Consider the following 16,371-nt stretch of genomic DNA (forward strand, 5'->3'; position numbering starts at 1 on the left):
AAAATGTTTGCTCGCAGTGAGCGTTTAAATTTGAAACACTCATCATTTGAAACAAAGCAAGGTTTTGTACAAAAGTTGGGCCAGAGTCGATTTATACTTTTATCATTTGGTTATCAACGCTTGATGTGCATAGCCAATTCTTTTTATGGCAGTAACATCAAAGGCAGAGTTTCATTTATTCAGTTTGATTTCATTTATCCAAAGTTATTTTACTACATGCGAATCATTTTATAAAATTGTAATATTCAAAATAAAAATTTAAATGTCATTTATTCAAATTTAGCATACATACACATGTATCTCTTCTAACTGAAACCAATCAATAAATTTCAAATTAGATGAATTAGGCAAGTGCGTTATTTGCCATTTTTTTTTTAAAAAAAAAAAAAGTTGTCAACCATGTTGATAAAAAAAATATGAAAAGGAAACTATATAAAATTTTTTTTGTATGAGTGGATTATTTTATTTATTACATCTTGAGCTTGGTGTCAACATCCTTGGCAATCTCGCCGCCGCTCAGGTAAGTGTCAAGCTGGCCAGACGCAGCCAACAGAAGACCCAAGAAAACAGGCGACGGGTTCAATGGACGAGTAAGGTACTCGGGGTGGTACTGGGCGCCAACAAAGTAAGGGTGGTTCTCGAGCTCCAAGATCTCCATCCGCTCGCCAGTCTCCGCATCCCTGCCAACAAACTTGAGACCCTTCGACTCGAGCTCCTTGACAACCTCAGGGTTAACCTCGTATCTGTGACGGTGGCGCTCATGGACCTCCTCCACACCGCCGTAAAGCTTCTTGGCCTTGGAGTTGCGCGCAAACTCAGTGTCCTGGAACTTGGTCGGGCGGGAGCCCAGACGCATGGTACCGCCCATAGTGGTGCGGTCAATCTCAGGCATAAAAACGACAACAGGGTGCTCGCAGGCCTCGCGGAACTCGGTCGAGTGCGCGTTGGTCATGCCGCAGACATTGCGTGCGAAATCAATAACGGCAACCTGCATACCAAGGCAGATACCGAGGTAGGGGGTGTTGTGCTCGCGCGCCCACTTGGAGGCCAGAACCTTGCCCTCAACACCTCGCTCGCCGAAACCGCCCGGAACAAGAATGCCGTCGGCGGCGCACATGTGCTGCCAAGCCTCATGGTACTTGAGGGGGTCCTTGTGCATGGATAATTCCTCCAGATCTGAGGCCTCAACCCAGCTGATCTTGACCTTACGATTGACGTTCAAACCGGCATGCTCCAGCGCCTTGACGACGGAAATGTAGGAATCAGTCAGATAGGTGTACTTGCCGACAACAGCAATGTTGACCACATCGAGGTCGCGCGCACGACGGCGGGCAAACTCGCTCCACTGCACCCACAGGCTCTCGCCCTCGGAGCGCACCTCAGGGGAAAGCTTAAGCTCGTTGAGCTTCAGCCTCTCAGTCAGTACATCAATGATACCCTGCTGGCGCAGGAGGATGGGCACATGGTAGAGACTCTCGCAATCGTGCACGCTGAACACCTGCTTGGGCGAAACCTGGCAGAACATGCTGAGCTTCTCGCGGATGCCCTCCTCGAAGGGGATGGCCGAGCGGCAGGCCAGGATATCGGGGGACAGGCCGAGGCCGCGGAGGTCGCGTACCGACGCCTGCGTCGGCTTCGTCTTCTGTTCACCAACAGCACCAACCACGGGCACCAGGGACACGTGGATAAGGCAGAAGTTATCGTGACCGACACGGAACTGGAACTGCCGCATGGCCTCAATGAACGGGGCGGACTCGATATCACCAACGGTGCCGCCGAGCTCCACAATGCAGACATCCGGCGCGCGGCCGTCCTCGGACGTCGAAACATTGCCGACGCGCTCAACCCAGTCCTGGATCGCATTGGTAATGTGCGGGACAACCTGGACGGTCTTGCCCAGGTAGTCGCCGCGACGCTCCTTGTCAATCACTTCGCGGTAGATCTTGCCTGTCGTAATGTTGTTGTCGCGGGTCAGCTTGACGCTCAGGTAGCGCTCATAGTTGCCCAGGTCGAGGTCGACCTCACCTCCGTCGTCCAAGACGAACACCTCACCGTGGTCCAGAGGGCTCAAGGTGCCGGCGTCAATGTTAAGGTAGGGGTCGATCTTGATCGAGGTCACGTTCAGGCCGAGCGTCTTGAGCAGGAGACCAGTGGACGAGGCAATGATACCCTTGCCGATACCTGAGATCACACCTCCAGAGACGATAATGTACTTTGTCTGCTTAGCGTTGCTGCCCATTTTGTTATTCTATAAGTAGTGCTGCGTATGTGGATGTTCTATGTAAAGGAGAGAAAATAAAAGTACAAACGAACCACGAAAGTAAAAAAAAACTTAGTTTTGGGACAAACAAAAAAGTTTTTTTCTCATTTTACATGAGACGAGAGAATGGCGGCTGTTTGGACTGATCAAAAAGTACTGGTAGTAGAGCAAAAAAAAAATAATGATCACTAGAAAAACCAGAAATTATTAGATCAGTGATCACAAAATGCAGCCGGACGACTGTTATTTTTTTTGTTGACTCTGGTTATCAATGTCAACAGTAAGCCACAGCCAACGCAACAACACACATTGGAAATGATAATTTGTCAATGACAATGCATGCGAGTGTGCGTGTGGGGGGTATCGGTATCGGCATTGTTAATCTGGCTCTGTCCTCTTGTGTGAGGAGGAAAAATTAACCAACAAGTAAAACTTTCATGTTGTATTTACCGTATAATGCCCGTCTAAAGGTGTGTGTGAAGAAGACGGGAAGGAATCTTTTGTGGATTTGTCGGCAATTGCACTCATTTTATACTTTTTCCGATTGAATTGGATTTCTGAGAAAAAATTTTCTCCCCTTTTTTTTTTTTTTTTTTTTTTTTTTTTTTGGTCCCACCCCCAAAAATTATTTTATTCAGCCGTTTTTTTGCGGATTGGGTGTGGTCGTCTCCCCCAACCAAAAAAATTCCACATTTCGAATTAGGGCCAGATGAAGTGAGTCAAATAATATGTTGAACATGTGATAAGCATCGATAATTACACAGATCAAATTAGCGATAATCTGCATTGAGATATATTTTGTCAGCACAGCTTTAAAAAATATATTTTCAAGATCGCCAGGAACATAGGGAAAGAAAGACAAAGAAAACCTCCCTTCGTCTTTCATTTCCCCGCTATATTCAGCTTTGACTTTATACTGCACACAACCAACATTCAAAAACACACACACTTTTATATATATTTACAATGAGCTTGGAAAAGGAACACGGAAACACACCAGACACGACGATTGACACAGCCGATCTGGACAACACAACGCAGCAGCAGCAGCAGCAGCAGCAGCAACAACAGCCAGAGGACGAGGAGGATGATGGAAGCATGGAGTCACAGCAAGCACAGGCGTTCAATCCCGAGACAGGCGAGATAAACTGGGATTGCCCCTGCTTGGGTGGAATGGCGCAGGGCACTTGTGGAGAACAATTCAAGGAGGCGTTCTCTTGTTTCGTGTACTCCGAGGAGGAGCCGAAGGGCATGGATTGTATTGATGCATTCAAGGCCATGCAGCAGTGCTTCCGCGATAATCCTGAGGAATATGGCGCGGAGCTGGGCGATGATGATGACGACGACGACAACGACGAGGAGCAGGATGCGGACGACGGGAACGTTACAGATGCGGAGACAGATATTGATAACAGTACCGATGACGAGCAGGAGAGCAAGTAAGCCCGGAGGTGGGAAAAGTGGCGAGTGGCTGAGAGAAGACAAAACTTGTTGATCTTGAAATATATTTGTAGTGTGTTCAAAAAATAGTAAATCAAACTGCCGCTGCCTTATTTATTTTTCCAAGTGGCACTTGCGCCTCAGACACCAAAAAAAAATCGTGGGAGCAAAAAAATTTGGTCTACATTATGTCTTTTCCAGCTAGCTCGTTTTCTTCTTTAGATTAACTTTCCTTCCCTTTCTTTTCCCCTCCCTATCATCCAAAAAAAATAAGAATTTATACAGCACCAACATGGACAGTGCACAGCGGCGACTCAAGGTTCTTCTCGTCGGCACAGGCGCGCTCGGCAGCGTGTATGCCTGGCGGCTGCAAGCCAGCGGAAAAGTAGAAATCACAGCCGTGTGCCGCTCCAACTACGCCGCAGTGCAACAGAACGGGTTCCTGATCCAATCCGCAGCCTTCGGTACGCACACTTACCGGCCAACCAAAATCATCAGCTCGATCAGCAATGCAACGGGCGAAATCTACGACTACGTCATCGTCTGCACCAAGGCGCTGCCCAACCTCGGCGATAACTCGGACATCATCGCACCGGCGGTTTCCCCGTCAACAACCATAGTTCTGATCCAGAATGGAGTTGGTATCGAGGAGCCGTTTGCCAGACGGTATCCGCAGAACCCATTGGGCAGCGCTGTCGCCTACATTGACGCGAGCCAGCCGGAGCAGGGGATCATCAACCACGGGCACATCTCAGCAATGACCCTAGGAACCTACCCGCCGCACTCCGAGCACTCGGCAAGGCTCACAGCCTTATCCGAAATCTGGAACCAGCAAGGAATCCCGTGCACGGTCGTCAATAACGTGCAGGCATTCCGGTGGCTCAAGCTCGTGTGGAACGCATCGTTCAACACTGTGGCGGTGGTTTCGGGCGGCAACGACACGCAGGAGATGCTGGCCGATCAGCGCTGCAAGGCGCTGCTGCGCTGTATTATGCTGGAGGTGTATAGGCTCGGAGAGGCGGTTTTGGGAGAACCTCTGCCCGTGCGTAATGGCGTAGGTGATGCTGATGCGTGGATTGCGGAGACGGAGGGGAGAGAGGTGCCGGTGGTGCCGTCGATGCTGATGGATTTTTGGGCGAAACGGCCGATGGAGCATGATGTCATTTTGGGCAGGCCGATTGCTGTCGCCAGGCAGCTGGGCATCGACGTGCCGCATATGGAATCGGTGTATGCGCTGCTGGTGATGGTCGAGAAGCAGTATCTCTAAACCTGTGAACCTGTGGACCTGTGTACCTGTGTACCTGTGGACCTGTGTACCTGTGGGCCTCTGAACCTCTGAACCTCCGACCCTCCGACCCCTTGACCCTCAGAACCTCAGAACCTCCGATCCTCTGACCCTTTGACCCTTTGACCCTCTAAACCTAGCCCCTGCACCAATATACTTATCATTATTTTCCTTACCTTCATGCTCAGAATAGTGCATGCGTTCATAATAAATGATAGTAACAAAAAGCAATAAAAAGCAGCCATTTTTTCTACAGAGTATAGTAGTGGGGGGCGTCCCTCCCACTCAAGTAAAGGTTAGTCAAGTTGGCTCAACTCGGTGGAAGCGCTCATCGCATCTGTTTGCCTTTTTCGCAGTTCCAATTTTTGGTTTTCAATTTATTTTTTATATTTCCTCATCTCTATACCCTGACAACGCTGACAACGCTGACAACACTGACAACACTGACAACACCGACAATCTGACAATCTGACAAGCCCACGCAGCGAATTCCAACCATGTCAATTGTCCGAAGCAGCAAGTATCGCCATGTCTTCGGCACGGCGTTTAAGCGCGAAGAGTGCTACGAGAATCTCCGCGTATCCATCTCAGCCTGGGACACAAACTTCGTGACGGCCAACCCCAAGTACCTATGCTTAAACTGGAATGCCGGCGGCGGCGGAGCCTTCATAGTGATTCCGCACGACCAAGCAGGCAAGCTACGCGGCGACTTCCCACTATTCAGCGCGCACGCCGGGGCCGTGCTGGACACGGCATTCTCGCCGTTCGACGATGACATTGTGGCGTCCGGCGCCGAGGACCATAAGGCAATGGTCTGGCGCGTGCCGCGCGGGCTTGCGGAGCGCGAGGAGGACGTGACTGAGCCCATTGCAGTGCTGGGCGGCCATGGGCGCAAGGTCGGGCATGTGGCGTGGAACCCGGTTGCGCGCGATGTCCTGGCCGTGTCGAGCTCCGACCACACCGTGCGTATCTGGGACGTCGAGAGGCAGGCGGTCGGCGTTCTGCTGGAGGGCTTCAAGGACACGGTGCTGTCCATTGCCTGGTCGCCCAATGGCAGCCAGCTGGCCGTAGCGTGCCGCGACAAGGTCCTGCGCATCTTCGATGCGCGTTCGGGCCAGTGCCTGCAGCAGGGCCAGAGCCACCTGGGAGTCAAGGGCTCGCGTGTCGTTTGGGTTTCGCCCACGCGGCTGGTCACCACGGGGTTCTCGCGCACCAGCGATCGGCAGCTGAACTTGTGGGACAGCCAGAGTCTCAGCAAACCACTCCTGACGCGCAACATCGACATGTCCGCTGGCATGCTCATTCCGTTCTTCGACGCCTGCACGCAAATGCTGTACGTTGGCGGGAAAGGAGACGGCAACATACGGTACTACGAGTTCGCCGACGATACACTGTACGAGCTGGCGACGTATTCCTCGACGGAGCCGCAGAGGGGCCTGGGTGTTATGCCTAAGCGGGGCGTGGATGTCGTTCGGTGCGAGGTCATGCGCTTCTTCAAGGTCGTCGGCAACTCGACGGTCGAGCCGATTTCGTTCAAGGTACCGAGGAAGGCAGAGTCGTTCCAGGCTGATATTTACCCGCCGGCGCATGCTGGCGTGCCGGCTCTAAGCGCCGAGGAGTTCTTTGCTGGGAAGGACGCGGAGCCGTTGCTTGTGGATATGGAGTTGCTCTATGAGAGTGGCCCGCTGGTTGTCGGCGAGAGCGCTGGCGGCAGGCCTGTGCCGGTGGTGTCTGCGCCTGCCCCAGCGGCAGTCCCAGCGGCGGTCCCAGCGCCCGTTCCTGCACCGGCGTCTGGCTCTGCTCCTGTGGCCGTTAGGGAGCCGGCCAGGGAGCCAGCCAGGGAGCCGGCCAGGGAGCCCTCTCCCTCCTCCGTCGCCCGCTCCTCCGCACCCACGCCTTCCTCGCCCCGCCAGCAGGCCACCGACCAGTCGCAGCTTCACGCCATCACAGCCGAGCTCGACGCGCTCCGCGCCACCAACCAGCAGCTCCACGCCGAGCTCGCCCAGGCCAAAGCATCCTACCAGGCGCACCAAAAGGACCTGGCCAACGCGCAAAGCCAGGTGGCGCAGATCCAATCGGAACACGCCCAGGCGACAGGGGCCCACGCACGTGCACTTGAGCAGCAGAAGCAGGCGGCAGCGACGGAGCTGGTGGGCATTACGCAGCAGCTCTTGGAGGCTGAGACGCAGGCTGGCGAGCTTAGGGGCGCTGTTGAGGAGCGCCGTGGGGAGGCCGAGGAGCTTCGGGCGCTGGCTAAGGGCCTGGAGGCGGAGGCCGTGGATCTGCGGCGGCGGCTGGAGGAGGCTGCGGCAGAGGCCGAGGGGAGAGAGAGCGAGACTGCGAAGTTGAGGAAGGAGTTGGTGGCTGCTATCGGGGCAGCCAATTCGCTAGCTGTGGCTGCTGAAAAGGCGGCCGACTGCATGTAAAACCCAAACCTTTTGTTTTTTCCCTACTTTTTTTCGCTTTCGTTTTTTGCTTTTTTTTGTCCTTCTATTTTTATTGCGTATGCTCCAAATTTAGGTGGCATACATGTGATATCTAATCATAGTGCCATTATGCATAAAGGGAAGAAGATATCGACGATGGAGGTTTTTCATTTGCCCACTTTCCAAAAGCGGTCTGAGTTTTTTTTTTTTGATTGTTTCATTTTAGCGCGAAACGTTTGGAAAATAAAAGAAGCTGTCCTCATTTTTGCCTTTTATTTTTCTGTTCACTTTTTATATTATATTATTTTGCATTACTTTATATAGGACGAAATTGAAGAGAGAAAAAGCTTTTGACTCCCCTCCCCCATCACTCCCCTTTTTTCTTCACCTGAACTCTTTTTTCCACACTTTATTAATATATTTACTGAATTCCACAATGGTCGCGACAGCCACAAAAAGTGGAAACCCGAGACCAACTGCAAAAGCCAAGGCCTCAAAGCCGTCCAAAACGTCCTCTTCAAAACCCACCACCACCACCACTAAAACGACAGCAGCAGCAGCAGCAGCGGGCCTTCTCAAGCCCTTCATACCCAGACACGAGTCCAGCTCGGCATACACAAACCAGCAGCAGCCAGCATCGGACCCGGGCCTAGTAACCCCTCGCAACACGTACATTCTGGACCAACATCAATACTCACCGCTCCTGGACCATTCATCGCCTGCGTGGTCAATGAGCTCAATGAGCAATAACGGCGACCTGACGTTGGCGCACAGTCTAAGCCCCGTTGATTGTTCTAATACAACAACGGCTGCATCAGCTGCTGCTGCTGCCGCGGCCGCTGCTGCTGCTGCTGCTGTTGCGATGAATGGAGGGGAATGGCTTGGTTCTCAGATGTTTCCCACATTGGCTTCCGTGTTTGGCTCTGGTGAGCTTTGCGATATGAGTGGGTCGAATACAGTGGATGCTGCTGCTTTGGATGGGTGGCTGCAGCAGTACGTTAACGTCGAAGCTATTGCGCCCACAAACCCCCTGAGCGGATTTTCCTTTAGCAGTGGCGTATCATCAATGCAGCAGCAACTGGACTCCCCGTTATTCACATACTCCTCTCCTTCTTTCTCCTGCACCAACTCTACCGTTGCTAGTGGGCTTACGCCGGTTCCGCTTTTGTCCAGCAATGTGCCTGCGCTTGACCAGTCGGCTGTGTCGGCTATTGCCTCGGTGGTCGCTGGGTCTTTGTCAGAAGATATGCTGGCGTCGATGTTTTCGGAAGAAAACTCCACTACAGTGGATGTTCGGGCGCTGACTGCGGGGAGCGTTTCGCCACAGGAAACTATATCTGTACAGCAGCAGCAGCAGCCGACGGGCGCTAAGAGGCAGAGAAGAATGTCGCCCTCAATAGTGACTGCTGCCATTAAGGGTAGTATTACCACAGGCGGGCTACTAACACCGGCCACTGCTGCTTCAGCTTCGGCTTCTGTTTCTGATGTTGCTTTTATTGGGAATGATAATATGGAGGCGGGCTTTCCTTCTTTCAGCCGCAGTAACGTTACTGCTGCTGCTGCTGCTGGCTCGCAGAGTCCTCAAGCAGTTGCTCTGGAAAGCACCCCAGTACCCAGCAAACTCCCTGCCACCGCCCCTTATTCCTCGCCATCCTTGTTTTTGTCGGCCAACAATAATAACATCACCGGCCGCCGCCTAGCACCATCTCCATCTCCATCCCTGTCTCCAGCCGCCCACACTACCATCAACAGCGGCAGCAGCGGCAATCGGCCGCTGGCGCCCCGCCAACAACCAGACACCAACTCGCGCTCCGGCACATCAACTCCACCAGGACTCAGCGTGCTAGCCAAAATAGCTCAAAAACAAGCACCCATCAAAGTGAAAACCGAAACCTCCCCCAACTCTTCCCCCAACTTACACCCTACCACTGCAGGCAGCAGTGGCGCTGCTCCCGTGGTAGAGACAGCTGCGCAAAAGCGCCAAGAGCGACTGATTAAGAACCGCGCTGCTGCATTGCTCAGCAGGAAGAGGAAGCGCGAGTATATGGGAAAACTGGAGGGCGACGTTGATGAGTTGAGGGAAACTAATAGTGCGTTGGTTAGGAGGCTAGAGGAGATGGAGAGGATGGTTAAAGACCTGATAAGGGAGCGCGATTTGCTGAAGGGGACACAGGATAATGCCAATGGAAGCAACGCCAGTCAGCAGCAGCCACAGCAGCAGCAGCAGCCACAGCAGCAGCAGCAGCCACAGCAGCAGCAGCAGCAGCAGACAAAGAGCGCGGAAAAGCCAGGCAAATCGGACAAGTCCGACAGCAAGGCGTCGCAGCCTTCTTCGGCCGATAGTGTCTCGGCAGAGAGCAAGAAGCAGCCGTCAGACGCAATGGACGTCGATATCAACGGCACCCCTTCAGACATTAGCAGCAACAGCAGCAGCAGTGGCCACGCCCCAGGCACTCCGCAGCTCCGCCCCTCGCCCGCCATCCTCGCCGCGCGGCCGCCTGCCTCCACCACACCCAATGCTCAGCCAGCACCAGTATCAGCCCTTGCGTCGCACACCGGGCGCAGCATCCGACCACGCACCTCAGCTCTGCCATCATCGGCAGCACCAACACCAGGCAGTGCAAAGCAGCGCACGGCGGGCGCAGTCCTCATGGCCATGCTCTTTTCCTTTTCGCTCTTCTCCCTTCCATCCCTATACTCCTCCGACAACCAAATCACCGTCGGTGGAGCATCGGGCGCCGCTGCATTGCTGCCTGTGCGCGGCCTACCGTCGGCCGAACCGCCGTTGCTGATTGGTGACAGTAGCCCGTTTATTGAGCGCGTTCGCAGGTCTCTCGAGGCCCTCACCCAGCAGCAGCAAGATGTCGTGGCAGCAGCCAATCAGAGCGATGTGGTCGGTGATAAGGTGCGGCCTATGACCATGGAGGAGAGCGCTGGGCTGCGCGCGTGGATCAATAAGCATACGGGGGCGGAATCCGGGTCTGCCGAGCTCTCAGTTGTTCGTTCTTTGCCCCCGCGTATGGACCCGACAATGCCCGAGTACGCGATGGTGTACTGCCCGACCATCCAGCAGGTGATTTTTGGCGGCAGTGGCAGTGGGAGTGGCGATATGTTGGAGGTTGCCCATATGCGTGACATTGCGTATAATCCGGTGTCCGCTCGCGTCATACGCTCCAAGTCTGACCACTCGGCGTCGCCCTCCGTGGCTGTGCCCCCTACTGTTGTCGTCGCTGATATTGTCAACGATGTTGGTGGTGGGCGGATGGACGATGTTGACGATATTTTGGATCTCGTTGCTACGCCTGCGGGTAATACCCTGGGGCACGTGCAGGTGCGGCCTAAAATGTCGTTTTACTCGCCGATCGCTGTGGGCGGCGGGAGTGGTGGCGTTGCTGAGGGCGATATTTTAGCACCCTGGGAGGAGAACGCCCGGCTGTCAGCCAAACTTGTCGACACGGCGGATTCTGCAAGTACCAAGCAGCAGCAGCAGCAAAAGTATCTGCGTATTGATGTCGAGGTTGTTGGAAGCAGATGGGTCACGGCTGACAAGTTTGCCAATGGAATATACCACTAAACGTCTTTTTTTATAAAAAAAAATTAATATTTTTCTTTTTTCAATTATATTCAAATTAAAAACAAAAATTTTAAACATGTTTCTTGTTACTTCTCGTATACGACCAAACCACATCGACAGAAACCGACCCGCAACCACCGCTGAGATGGGAACATATCCAATTTTTTTTTCCTCTAGAACCAAAAATACGTATCGCTCCTCTGGATGATGGCCCAAAGTGCGGTTTACCCTCTGACCTCCCAAACTGTCGCATTATGTTGATGGGCTGGGAAACAAAAAAAACGTGCAAAGCCTGTACCACTGAGACTAAGGCCCTCTGCGCACTACTTCTGGAAGTGCGAGCGCGTTCAGCGATTCTAACTTCTCGTACCTCGCTTCTTACAAAACAACTGTAGTGATCAATACAGGGACCTGGGCATTCCACGTCAACAAAATATCATGGTGGTTAACAGCTTTAGGAAAGTCAAGGTAAGTATTTCTCAATATACAAAACGCACATCCCACAAACTGGGCTATCTTGGGGGGGGGGGATACCGCATGCATGCTGAACTTTCAATTGACATCAACCTCACAGCACGTATGCCATGTTTTAGTTGCTTTTGGAAATCCTCAGTAATGTAGCCGCATCGTAAAAGACTTCTTTGGGATGTGAGGTAGAATAGTGGATGTTCGCATATTCAGGGACCGCTGGACAAACGGGTGTCGTGTCCAGTGGTTTTAGTTTGATTCTGAGCGAAGAAAAGCTCACCGGAACGCTTACGTTTTGCAACACTCTAGTCCAAGACAGTCGTCCTCAATTGCCACGCACAATGCACTCACGTCCTCCAAACTCGGACATCAGCACTAATTTCCCCCTCAACGGCTATACAAGCAGCGCCGCCACCCAATGCAAGGGAATTATTGTGAATAGCTAGTTGTGTAGTTTTTGTTTTATTGAGTTTCTATAATAAGATCCGCACTAAAGTACTGCGTCAAAAAAATTGTTACTTCTCATATGCTTGTTCGATTTTCAAAAGCGACTCATACAACGCCCTCATGTGTGGCACGGCCACTCCATGTTTTTCTGCCAAATCAATGGGATTTTTCAGAATAACCTCGGTCTCCATATGCCTCTTATTTAGCGAATCCTCAAGCATCGACGTATACACAGGTGCCTCAATCCCCTCAATATACCTTATAGCCGCTGGAGGATCCACAATGCCATTTGTTCCAGGAAGTTTCCCCTTAATGATACTCTCAGCCACGGCAAATATCTCCGCCATAACGTCTTCTAGCATTCGACGATACCGTTTATGTCGGACCATCTCCTGGCAACTGAGCTGGGAGAGCACAGACACGGGGTTGGTCGACCCATTGAGGATTTGTTTCTGCCACCGGTACACCTGAATATCTGATTTAATCGAGCAGTCAATGCCGCCAGAGCGTTGGAACTCGGCAAACAAATTGTACAGCTTCTGCAAGTCCTCATTGGTGTGCTGCTCGTTGGCAAACCCGGCTACAACCATGGTGAATCCGCCATGTCTGAGCCTCCACCCACCCAACCCGCCGCCTTCCTCCCTATTTTCCTTGCACACACTAACAAATGATACACAGCTAACCACGGGATTACCTTTGCCGAATCTTTTTAAAAACGGCTCCTCCACGCCAATCCCATTCTGGAACAGCAAAATCATTGTCCCCGGACCTACAGCTTTGGAAATTACTTCAGAGCTATCGTAGATATTGGGCAGTGCCTTGAGTGCTACCAGGATATAGTCAAAGCTAGTAGTGTGTGCTATGGCATCGTCGATTGTGCGGTAGAGATATTCCGGGTGGTAGATTGCGTTGCCATATTGGAGGGAGGTTATTGGGATGCCGTGGGATTTTATTTGATTGTAGGTGGAGCGGCAGAGGAGGGAGACAGTGTGGGTGGTGGAGTGGCTGAGACGCCAGCCGAGGAGACCTCCGATTGCACCGCCGCCGACTATATTGAGAAAATAAAAATACATAAAAATAAATAAATATTAATCGAATATTTGTTTTATTTTTTCTGCAGTAAGTTTGATAAAAAATATTGATGTTTTACCGACAAGAACATGAAATTTGGATTCCATGTTTTTTATTTAAAAAATAATATAAAGTGAAGATAAAGTAAAAAAAACAAAGTGAAAACCCTTCCTTTTTCATTTTAACAAATCTCACAGCGGTATTTATATTAGAATTCCTAATTCGCACCTAGTCCTATTCTCAAATTATTATTATTTATACCCTCTCTCAGTCTCTTCGTGTTAAAATAAGGAAGGGGAGAGTGGGGGGGGGGATGGGTTGCCAAGACTATTTTTAATATTTGCGATGATCCATATTCAAATTGAAGACAATGTTATTTGCCAAGAAATTTTTGAATGATACACCCACACATTGAAAAAACAAACAAACAAACAAACAAACAGACATATGCCGTGAGGTGAACAGGAAAAAATGATAACAATAGTCAATATATTTTCCTCTGTGAATATAAATATAAATAAAACAAAGTTTTACATATTATTTTTACTACTAGTGGCAGGGTTTGAAGATTAAGTTTTTTTTGGAAAAACAATTCATAAAATTTTCGGTATAAGGGGTAGTAGATCTTCAGTCATTTGATTAACGCCACGTTATGCAACAATAAATTTAAGATGTATTTTTCATTTAGAAAATTAAATCACGTGTATAGCCATATGTTACTAATAAGCCATTGAGCGCGGAAAGAACCAATAATTTTTTATTTTGTTGGTTGTTTTTTAGGTCGATTAATAGTGCGCGCAACTAACAACTAACAACAAAAAACAATATTTTCTTATTTTCTTATTATTCTTCCAGTTGATATGCATAAACAATAGCTTTACTACACCTCACTTTTATTTTTTTTAAGTGATCTGCGTTTTCCATTAAACATTGAATTATATTGTTAGTTTTATTTTGCATATGGTCATCTCCGACTATACTTCTTGCATATCTCTATAATTTCCATTCCACGCATTGTTAAATGACCAATACATCATCATCCAGCTTTAGCGACTGGGAATTCGTCTACATGCGCAACATGGACATTGGACGCATATCCACCCACACTCTGCACTCAATCTGGGCCACCCTAGGAATCGACCAAAGCAAAGTGGCCTGCGCCAACAGCGTTGGAGCTTTCCTAGCGGAATTCCTTGTCCACCGAGACTACATTGATGACTTTGTCCATCTGCTCTCCAGAATCACCACGCAGAAACCCCTGGATGCGTCCCTTTCAATATCCCGTGACACAGAGTATGTCCCCATTAACCCATACGCGCACCTTCTGGGTGAGCTTGAAGGTGTGCCGCGGGATGCATTGGATGCGCTGAGAAGGTATGCAAGGGAGTCGCTTACGCGAAGGTGGTCGGCTGTGTATTATTCTGTGGAAACAAGTAGTGGGGTGCGCGAGTTTGTTGCGGCAGAAATGCACAGGCACTCGCTCAGTGTTTTGCCACCGCCCACACCACAACAACAGCAGAACCAGAACCAGGACCAGCGGAACCAACAGAACCAGCGGAAGTACTTGCTGAAGTCACCGCCGATATGCCCTGCGGCACAGTGTGCGCCGCCAAGCGTGGGAGAGCATCGGGGCAGCGGGCTGGTTCATTCCAGGCCACCGAATCACGCGCTTCTCTCGCACGACCACCTTGCCGAGCTGATTCCACAGCCGACCATGCATCGGCTGATAATCTATGCCGACGGCGCCTACCTCCCTGACCGTGGCACGGCTGGAATCGGCGCCTTTTTCCAAAACACCGCCACGCGGCCACTCTCCCAGCGACTTCCAGGCCACCAATCGTGTGCGCGCGCGGAGATCCTTGCCATGCGTGTTGCGCTCGACAGGATGGCGGCGGAGCTGCCCGGGAGGGTGGCTGGGGATGCTGGGTGTGAGATATGGGTGTGTTCGGATAGCAGGTATGCGGTGGATGGGATTAATGTGTATATGGAGACGTGGGAATCGTCGGGTTGGGTGACGGCGAAGGGACGGCCAATTGCTAATCGGAGTGCGTTTTTGGACCTGCGAGAGGCCACACGGAGGCTGGCGAAGAGCGGGTATACGGTCTTTATCCACCACTTGCCTGCTCACGCTGGTATTAGAGGAAATGACATTGCGGATATGCTGGCAAAGGCCGGAGCTCTGCTGTAGAATGTAACTGAAGGCCAATTGTACTTTGTGTATTATTTAACTTAAAAAGCTGCTGTATTTATTTTGTTTTGGTGCTGTGTGTTTGGGATCGCAGGTCCTGGAGCTCGAGCTCGAGCTGGTGGATCCGGGCCACCACCCACGACTGCTCAGTGTCCAGCTCATTGCTCACCCGGGAATTAACCACCTGGTCAACCACTGTCGCTGCCACCGGTTCCTCAGCCTTCTTCTCCACCGCATCTCTTTTCGCGCTGGTAATCCAGTACAGCGGATAAACGCGGCAAACATTATTCACCACCACAGCAACCGTCACCATCACAAGGCTGACGGGCAAAACCGGATATAACGGAAACCACCACCCGACTCTCTTCACATCAGCTGAAAAGAACCCGGCCAAATACGCTGTGGCGCCAGCCGGCGGATGATAGCAATTAAGCAATCCCATTAAAACCACCGCCAGACCCACCGCCAACGCCCCTGACAGCCACACCAGTGACCCATCCACGTGTTTAAATGCCTCATACATGAACACCCCGACTTGCGCAGATATGACGTGACTCATAACAACGATGCGCGGCTGCGAGAGTGGTGAGGACGGGACGGCAAAGAGAAGTACGGCGGAGGCGCCCGCTGGAGCTATAGCAAAGGGTAGATTGTGGGTGTGGATTGCTGGCCCGTATGTTTGAATTATGCCCAGGAGGGATATGGCGAGGAAGGAGGTGAACCCGGAGTAGAGCGACCAGATGAGCACCGATGGTGCTGGGATTGGTTCGCTTTGGTACTGGGCTCCGCGCATACGGTTGAGATAGGATTTGGGTGAGTCTGGGAAAGAAAAGTGCCGCTGGTTGGGTTTTCCCGGCAGCGCTCGTATCCATTGGATAAATTGTTTTATCAAATATGACATTGTGAGTAATAACAAAAAATATATAAAAATAACAGTTTGAAAAAGAAGAAAAATGGAAACTGAATCCAGAAATGTAACAGGGTTGTTTCGAGTCTTTCTGTTTCGATTTGTTCTATTTGGATCCTGCATTTTACTTTTTTTTTTCTTTTTCTTCATTCATTCATTCTTGTATTTATCCCCTCCCCAACTCTTACATTAATTGACAAAAATGATTTTTACCTATGCGCATAGGAAAACCAATGCATATGAAAGTCCTATTGTGGTAATCACAGATATTTTCTCTCCCTTAAATAATTTTGTATACCATGGAC

At 50.8% G+C, this 16,371-nt stretch overlaps 8 protein-coding genes across 8 annotated transcripts; 5 read left to right on the forward strand and 3 right to left on the reverse strand.

Moving 5' to 3' along the window:
• Positions 1 to 366: 366 nt before the first annotated feature.
• BX661DRAFT_180146 (CTP synthase) lies at positions 367 to 2,480 on the reverse strand. Its single transcript, XM_051535392.1, has one exon. The coding sequence runs from the start codon at positions 2,237 to 2,239 to the stop codon at positions 470 to 472; it is 1,770 nt and encodes a 589-aa protein (XP_051392662.1). The 5' UTR covers positions 2,240 to 2,480; the 3' UTR covers positions 367 to 469.
• An 830-nt stretch (positions 2,481 to 3,310) lies between these two features.
• BX661DRAFT_125242 (uncharacterized protein) lies at positions 3,311 to 3,619 on the forward strand (the record flags this gene model as incomplete). The annotated part of the gene is made up of 1 exon (XM_051532445.1): positions 3,311 to 3,619. A coding segment is annotated over one exon (309 nt), but the record flags the coding sequence as incomplete, so codon positions are not given.
• A 373-nt stretch (positions 3,620 to 3,992) lies between these two features.
• On the forward strand, positions 3,993 to 4,967 carry BX661DRAFT_193483 (2-dehydropantoate 2-reductase; the record flags this gene model as incomplete). The annotated part of the gene is made up of 1 exon (XM_051537780.1): positions 3,993 to 4,967. The coding sequence occupies one exon, from the start codon at positions 3,993 to 3,995 to the stop codon at positions 4,965 to 4,967; it is 975 nt and encodes a 324-aa protein (XP_051392664.1).
• A 515-nt stretch (positions 4,968 to 5,482) lies between these two features.
• On the forward strand, positions 5,483 to 6,649 carry BX661DRAFT_142047 (uncharacterized protein; the record flags this gene model as incomplete). The annotated part of the gene is made up of 1 exon (XM_051532918.1): positions 5,483 to 6,649. A coding segment is annotated over one exon (1,167 nt), but the record flags the coding sequence as incomplete, so codon positions are not given.
• Positions 6,650 to 7,958: 1,309 nt separating this feature from the next.
• Positions 7,959 to 11,067, forward strand: BX661DRAFT_180151 (uncharacterized protein). Its single transcript, XM_051535393.1, has one exon. It carries the CDS (start codon positions 8,142 to 8,144, stop codon positions 10,983 to 10,985), a length of 2,844 nt encoding a protein of 947 aa, XP_051392666.1. The 5' UTR covers positions 7,959 to 8,141; the 3' UTR covers positions 10,986 to 11,067.
• Positions 11,068 to 11,966: 899 nt separating this feature from the next.
• On the reverse strand, positions 11,967 to 13,129 carry BX661DRAFT_180155 (ketopantoate reductase PanE/ApbA-domain-containing protein; the record flags this gene model as incomplete). Its single annotated transcript, XM_051535394.1, has 2 exons — positions 13,051 to 13,129; positions 11,967 to 12,948 (listed from the first exon to the last, which is right to left on the reverse strand). The coding sequence occupies exons 1-2, from the start codon at positions 13,076 to 13,078 to the stop codon at positions 11,969 to 11,971; spliced, it is 1,008 nt and encodes a 335-aa protein (XP_051392667.1). The 5' UTR covers positions 13,079 to 13,129.
• Positions 13,130 to 14,685: 1,556 nt separating this feature from the next.
• BX661DRAFT_142065 (ribonuclease H-like domain-containing protein) lies at positions 14,686 to 15,159 on the forward strand (the record flags this gene model as incomplete). The annotated part of the gene is made up of 1 exon (XM_051532920.1): positions 14,686 to 15,159. One exon carries the CDS (start codon positions 14,686 to 14,688, stop codon positions 15,157 to 15,159), a length of 474 nt encoding a protein of 157 aa, XP_051392668.1.
• Positions 15,160 to 15,412: 253 nt separating this feature from the next.
• BX661DRAFT_126287 (HPP family-domain-containing protein) lies at positions 15,413 to 15,937 on the reverse strand (the record flags this gene model as incomplete). Its single annotated transcript, XM_051532466.1, has 1 exon — positions 15,413 to 15,937. A coding segment is annotated over one exon (525 nt), but the record flags the coding sequence as incomplete, so codon positions are not given.
• Between the last annotated feature and the right edge of the window lie 434 nt (positions 15,938 to 16,371).

Source organism: Kickxella alabastrina (genome assembly GCF_025024165.1).
Source record: "Kickxella alabastrina strain RSA 675 chromosome Unknown BX661scaffold_7, whole genome shotgun sequence".
In the NCBI taxonomy this organism is placed as follows: domain Eukaryota; kingdom Fungi; phylum Kickxellomycota; class Kickxellomycetes; order Kickxellales; family Kickxellaceae; genus Kickxella; species Kickxella alabastrina.

Coding starts and splice junctions, on each gene's coding strand:
- BX661DRAFT_180151 (XM_051535393.1), top strand. CDS start 8,142: ATGAGCTCAATGAGCAATAACGGCGACCTGACGTTGGCGCACAGTCTA.
- BX661DRAFT_180146 (XM_051535392.1), bottom strand. CDS start 2,239: ATGGGCAGCAACGCTAAGCAGACAAAGTACATTATCGTCTCTGGAGGT.